Source organism: Herpailurus yagouaroundi, unplaced genomic scaffold, assembly GCF_014898765.1.
Source record: "Herpailurus yagouaroundi ecotype Mexico unplaced genomic scaffold, PumYag 221, whole genome shotgun sequence".
Lineage (NCBI taxonomy): Eukaryota > Metazoa > Chordata > Mammalia > Carnivora > Felidae > Herpailurus > Herpailurus yagouaroundi.
The window spans coordinates 10389361-10396857 of record NW_024412452.1 but is presented as its reverse complement, the minus strand read 5'-3'; the positions used below and the strand labels follow the sequence as shown (position 1 = coordinate 10396857).

General features: G+C 36.4%; 1 protein-coding gene across 4 annotated transcripts in view; it reads left to right on the top strand.

Moving 5' to 3' along the window:
- ALMS1 (ALMS1 centrosome and basal body associated protein) overlaps positions 1–7497 on the top strand; it is a 223218-nt gene that overhangs the window by 177119 nt on the left and 38602 nt on the right. For all 4 annotated transcript variants that reach the window (XM_040458522.1, XM_040458521.1, XM_040458524.1 and 1 more), the window contains one exon: positions 1294–2441. In XM_040458522.1, coding sequence (XP_040314456.1) covers positions 1294–2441 — 1148 coding nt within the window. The remainder of the gene's footprint in view (positions 1–1293; positions 2442–7497) is intronic.

The window sequence follows — 7497 nt, the reverse complement described above, 5'->3', positions numbered from 1 at the left end:
TCCTTCCTTCCTTCCTTCCTTCCTTCCTTCCTTCCTTCCTTCCTTCTCCTTCCTTCCTTCCCATAATTTTATCATGGAAAGAACACTGAACATAAGATCTACCCTCTTAACAAAATTTTAAGTGTACGGTATATTGTTGACTATAGGTGCAATGTTACACAGCAGGTCTCTAGAACTTACTCATCTTGCTTTGACTGAAACTCTATGCCCATTGATTAGTAACTCCCCATTTCCTACCCTTCCCCCCAATCCCCTGGCAGCCACTATTCCATTCTTTGATTCTGTGAATTTTACTATTTTAGATCTGTCATAAAAGTGAAATCCATCTTATTTCACTTAACATAATGTCCTCAAGGTTCATCCATTATGTCACATATAGCAGAATTTCCTTCTTTTTATGGATATACCATATTTTCTTTATTCTTCGATATGTCGGTGGATAGTTTGCTTCTGCATTTTGACTGTTGTGAATAGTGCTGCAGTGAACTTAGGAGTGCTAATATTCCTTTGAGATCTTCATTTCAATTCTTTTGGATAAATACCCATAACTGGGATTGCTGAACCATATGGTAGTTCTAATTTGAATTTTTTTAGGAACCTTCGTACTGTTTTCCACAGCAGCTACATTTTGCATTCTCACCAACATTTGTTTTTTGGGTTTTTTTGATAGTAGCCATCTTGACAGATGTAGATGATAATTCACTGTGGTTTTGATTTGCATTTCCTTGATAAGATTAATGAGTGATGTTGAGCCTTTTTTCATCTACCTATTGTCCATTTATATATCTTGAGGAAATGGCTGTTCAAGTTATATGCCTAGGTTTTCAATTGGGTTATTATTTTACTATTGAGTTGTATGAATTCTTTATATATTTTGGAGATTAACCTCTTATCAGACATATAGTATACACTTCTTTTCTCTTATTTCATACATTGCCCTTTCTCTTTGTCAGTTGTTTCCTTTGCTGTGTAGAAACTTTTTTTAAAAAAATAGTTTTTTAATGATGGGTATTTTTCTTTTTTTGTTTTTTAAGTTTATTTATCTTGAGAAAGATAGAGAGTAGGGGAGGGGCAGAGAGAGGGTGAGAGAGAGAATCCCAAGCAGACTCCGCACTGTCAGCACCGTAGCCCGATGCAGGGCTCAAACTCATGAACTGCGAGATCATGACCTGAGTCAAAATTGGACGCTTAACCAGCTGAGCCACCCAGGCGTCCCTAAGTGTGAATACTATTTCTAAAGGGAATACAAATATTTTGAAAATCCTTCAAAATCTTTTTCTTTCTCCCTTTCAGAGTCCAGATGTCATTCAGAATTTGAAAATACTACCCATTCTGTCTTCAGGTCAGCCAAGTTTTACTTTCACCATCCAGTCCACCTACCAACTGATCAAGATGTTTGCCATGAATCCTTGGGGAGGAGTGTTTTCATGAGGCATTCTTGGAAAGATTTCTTTCAGCGTCATCCAGACAAACAAAGAGAACATACTTGTCTTCCTTGCCCTGATGAAAATGTGGGAAAGACCAAGGCAGATTATACCAGAATAGAGAGCCTCAGTATCAATGTAAACTTGGAAAACAAAGAAGTGATGCATTCTGCTAAAAGTCAGGCTAGAGATTATCCAAAAAGTGACAGACAAATTAGTGATCCAAAAAGGGATCGTAAGGTCACCCCAGAGCTAACAACTCAGCACACTGTGAGTTTGAATGAACTCTGGAACAAGTATCAGGAGCGACAGAAACAAAAGAAACCTCCCGAGTTTAGTGACAGAAAAGAACTATCCTTGGTGGAGCGACTTGATCGTTTGGCTAAACTTCTTCAGAATCCCATCACATATTCTCTCTGGGCCTCTGAAAGCACACAGGATGATAGCAGAGGGGAACGGGATATTAAGCAACAGCAGAAAATCAAGCTTCAGAAAAAGAAGCGGTATAAGAGCCTGGAGAAATGCCATAAAAACACAGGAGAGCTTAAAAAAAGCAAGGAGCTTTCTACTCATCAAGCTGGGAAGTCCAACCAGATTAAAATTGAACAGATTAAATTTGATAAGTATATCCTGAGAAAACAGCCAGGTTTTCATTATATAAACAACACTTCCTCAGATTCTAGACCATCTGATGAAAGTGAGCTGCTCACAGACACTGCCACCAACATCCTTTCCACAACCAATTCTCCTGTGGAATCTGATATCTTGACCCAAACAGATAAAGAGGTGACTTTGCAGGAGAGAAGCAGCTCTATTTCCACCATTGACACTGCCCGACTGATCCAAGCTTTTGGCCATGAAAGAGTTTGTCTGTCACCCAGGCGAATTAAATTATACAGCAGCATTACCGACCACCAGAGGAGATACCTTGAGAGGCGGAGCAAGAAGAATAAGAAAGCTTTGAATACAAGTCATCCCCAAATGACTTCTGAGCACACCAGAAGGAAACACATCCAGGTACATGGCTACAAATTCCGTCTGGCAATGTGACTGCCTTTTTCATGGACTTTTTAGTTAACCTTTGCACACAGGTGAAAAAAAGCCAATTGCCCTTTCCTCACTATAACATTTCTTACCAACTTTCGGAAAAGAGTGAGAAAGTGTAGTACAGTGCTATTGTGAGTTGTCATTCTTTTCTTCAACACTCAGTTACGACGAAGGGCTTTGCTGCTAAATGCTTCAGAATCTGCAAAGTGTACCCCTGGCACAGGGGAGCTTCCAGTTTAGGATGACCTCCATTCTGAACATTAGTGCCTGGCCGTTTCTGTTTGTTTGGGGTTTTTTTGCTTATTCATTCCTCCCTGTCTTTCAAGAAGTTTTGAGATGTTCTTAAACACATACACAGATATACACAAACACAAATATCCAGACACATACTTATGTAAGTAATACAATAATGATTTTCTTGAGTAAATGTAGAATTAGAATGATAGAAAATTAAATTAAAGCCAGGAAGGGATGAGCTACAACATGATTTTTAAAGATAAATAAATGAAGAATTGTGAGTGGTGGTAAGACAAGTTGAAGCCAGAGGGGAGATAAATAAATACACCTTATGGATATGGTTGCTAGAAGTGAGCCACAAATTTTGCTCTATGTTTTCTAGCACATGGTGTTGCTACAACTTTGTGATCAATTACCTAAGTCTATAATATAAAAACTAGGTTTTCAAAAGCATTATAAATATTTCTGATACTGAGACCTAAGAGAAATTTCTCTCATCTATTCTCATAAAGAAGGCACCACAGTGTAAGTAAGAGTCCTCAACAGCATCCTTACAAGGAATTCAGTAACAACACCCATAAGGTTAATATGACCTTATGTTAGGGAGTTTCAGTAAAGGCAGACTTCAAGGGGGCAGCAAATGCAGACTAATACTTTAACCCAAGAATAAAATTTAGGGTATCTAGAGGAGTGTTCTCCAAAGAGGGATGCTTACAGAATGGGGCACTGGAGTACAGACAAAAAAAAAAAAAAGATAGATATTTATTTTTCTCAGCCTTTTAAAATTTATATTTCTGTATATGTTTTATAATATATGAATAGAGCCATAATTTATAACATAAATAAATATCTACTTTGGTAATTTGTGCTCAAAAATATTTTATCAGTAGGACTGCATGATCAAAAAAACTTAGAGACCACTAGTCTAGAGGCAAGGAGACACAAGACATTGAGACAATTCATAAATATTATTTCTCATAATTGAGTTTTTGGTAGGTATTAAATGATAGTGATTACATGTATAAATAGAACAATATGACTTTTTAAAGTAGGAGAAGAATTGGGAATGATAACAGATTAAGGCTTTTTGTTCCATGGAGGAGATAGGGAAAAAAGATCTCAGTAGAGGGTGTGTGTATGTGCGTGTGTGTGTGTGTGTGTGTGGTAAAATCCATACACTTTACACGCATAAAGTTTATAGTTTTAACCATCTTAAAGTGTACAGTCTAATGGCACTGAGTATATTCACAGTGTTTTACATATCACCACTATCCAGTTTGTGTACTTTTTCATCACTCCAGTAGAAACTTCCTAACCATTAAGCAGTCGCTCTCTATTCCCCCTCCCACCAGCCCCTGACAACCATGAAGCTACTTTCTGCCTCTGTTGCCTGTTCTGTGTATTTCATATAAATGGAATCATACGGATGTGACCAAGTCAGACATCTGTCACTTTAACATATTTTTGAGGTTCATCCATGCCCTAGCATGTATCAGTACTTTATTGCTTTATATGGGTCAATAATATTCCATTGCATGTATATACTATATTTTATTTATTCATCTGTATGTGGACATTTAGGTTGTTTCCATCTTGGCTACTGTAAAAGGAGCAGATATGAACATCTGTACACAAGTTTTTATTTGGAACACTTGTGTACAGTTCTTTTGGTTATATACTTAGGAGTGGAAGTTCTAGGTCATATGATAATTCTGTGTTTAGCTTATTGAGTAACCACCAAACTGTTTTCCACAATGGATATACCATTTATATTCCCACCAGCAATGTCTGAGCGCCCCATTCTCTCCACATTGACCAGCACTTTTTATTTACCTTGTTTTATGGTTTGTCTGTTTGGGTTTTTCTTGCCATGCTAGTAGGTGTGAAGGGTATCTCATACTCATTGTCATTTTGATTGTGGTTTTGATTTGCTTTCCCCTTTCCTAATGACAGTAAGCATCTTTTCCTGTGCTTGTTGGCCATGTGTGTGTGTGTGTGTGTGTGTGTGTGTGTGTGTGTGTACATATATATATCTTCTTTGGAGAAATGTCTATTCCGGTTTTTGCCCACTTGTAATTAAGTTGTTTGTTATTTTGAATTGCAAGAGTTCTTTATTTATTCTGGATTGTAGATTCTTATTGGGTGTGTACTTTGTAAATATTTGCTCCCCCCCCCGGGTTGTCTTTTCACTCGCTTATTACCATCCTTTGATGCACAATAGTTTACTTTTGATGAAGTCTATTTTTTTCTTTTGTTGCTTGTGTTTTTGGTATCCTATCTAAGAAACTACTGCCAAATCCAGTCTTGTCCCTATATTCTTTTAAGAATTTTATACTATTAATTCTTTCATTTACCTATTTGATATATATTGGGTTAACATTTGTATGTAATATAAGGTAAGGGTGAAACGTCATTCTTTTCCACGTGGATACCCAGTTGTCCTAGTACCAGTCTTTGAAGAGACTATTCTTTCCCCATTGAATGGTCTTGACACTTTTGTCAAAAATCAACTGACAGTAGATGTGAAGGTTTATTTCTGGGCCTTCAATTGCATTCCTTAGATCTACATGCCTAGTCATACTCCATTACTGCAGTATTTTTGATTACTCTAGCTTTGTAGTGAGTTTTAAAATTGAGAAGCATGAGTTTTCCAATTTTGTTCTTTTTCAAGACTACTTCGCTATTCAGGCCCCTTGTATTTGAATATGAATTTTAGGATCAGCTTTTCCATTACTGCCAAAAAAGGTCATTGGGATTTTGATATTAATTGCATTAAATCTACAGATTGGTTTGGAGTTTATTGCAATCTTAATATTAAGTCTTCAGGCTGTGAACACGGAATGTCTTTCAATTTATTTAGGTTTTTAATTTCTTCCAGGAATGTTTTGTAGCTTTCATTTTACAAGTCTTAGACCTTCTTAGTTAAATTTATTCTTGATTTTCTTTTTTTTTTTTAAATATGAAGTCCCAACAGGTGCCCTCCTCAATGCCCATCACCCACTTTCCCCTCCCTCCCACCCCCCTTCAACCCAGTTTATTCTCAGTTTTTATAGTCTCTTATGGTTTGCCTCCCTCCCTCTCTAACTTTTTTTTTCCTCCTTCTCCTCCCCCATGGTCTTCTGTTAAGTTTCTCAGGATCCACATGAGAGTGAAAACATATGGTATCTGTCTTTCTCTGTATGACTTATTTCACTTAGCATAACACTCTCCAGTTCCATGTTGCTACACAAGGCCATATTACATTCTTTCTCATTGCCAAGTAGTATTCCATTGTATATATGAACCACAACTTCTTTATCCATTCATCAGTTGATGGACATTTAGGTTCTTTCCATAATTTGGTTATTGTTGAAAGTGCTGCTATAAACATTGGGGTAAAAGTGCCCCTATGCATCAACACTGCTGTATTTATTTGATTTTCTTGTTCTCTCTTTTTTTTTTATTCTTAAGTGTGGTAAAATCCATATAACAAAATTTTTCATCTTACCCATTGTTAAATGTGCAGCTTGGTGCATTCATATCATTGTGTAGACATCACTATCATCCATCTTAGGAACTCTTGTCATCCTGCAGACCTGAAATTCTATACCCACTCAACCAACTCCTCATTCCACTTGATGCTCAGCCTCTGGCAACTACCAGTCTACTTTCTATCTCTATAAATTTGACTACTCTAGGTACCTCATATAAGTAGAATCATGTATCATTTGTCTTTTAGTAATAGGCTGATTTCATTTAGCAAAATATCCTTAAGGTTCATCCATGTTGTAGCATGTAACATGATTTTCTTATTTTTTAAGGGTGAATGATATTCCATCGTATGTATATAGCACATTTTACTTATCCATTCATCTGTTAATAGACGCTTGGGTTACTCTCTCTTTTGACTATTGTGAATAATTTTGCTGTGGATATAGGTGTACAAATATCTCTTCAAGAACCTGCTTTCAATTGGCGGGGGAGGTAATAAAACCAGAAGTGGAAGGCAGAATCATGTGGTAATTCTATTTTTAATTATTTGAGGAGCTGCCATGCTGTTTTCTATACCATTTTTAGTCCCACCACCAGTGCACAGGGGTTCCAGTTTCTCCACATCCTTGCCAACCCCTGTTTTTTTTTTGTTTTAATAAAAATAGTCATCCTAATGAGTGTGAAGTGGTATGTCATTGTGCTTTGATTTGTAGTTCCCTAATGATTACTGATATTGAACATCTTTATTTGCTTATTAGTTATTTGTATGTGATCTCTGGAGAAATATCTATTCAAGTCCTTTGCCTGTTTCTTAATCAAGTTTTTTGTTGTTCATTTGTAGGATTTCTTTATATGTTCTGGATATTAACCTCTTCTACTTAATTTTCAATATTCTTTCTGATTCCATGGGTTGCCTTTTCATTCTGTTGATTTTGTCCTCAGAGGCACAGATTTTTAATTTAGATGTAATCCAGTTTATCTGTTTTTGCTTTTGGTGTCATATCCAGGAAATCATTGCCAAATGCAATGTCTTTAAGGTTTTCTCCTATTTTCTTCTAAGAGTTTTATGGTTTTAGGTCTCATGTTTAAGACTTTTGATCTAAGTTTTTGTATATGGTGCAAAGTAAGGCTCCAAGTTCATTCTTTTCCATGTGGATATCTAGTCCCAGCACCATTTGTTGAAAAAAGAGTGTCTTTTCTCCATTGAATGGTCTTGGCACCCTTGACAAAAATCAGTTGACAATATATATATGAGGGTTTATTTCAGGCTCTCTATTCTATTCTATTCTATTCTATTCTATTCTATTCTATTCTATTC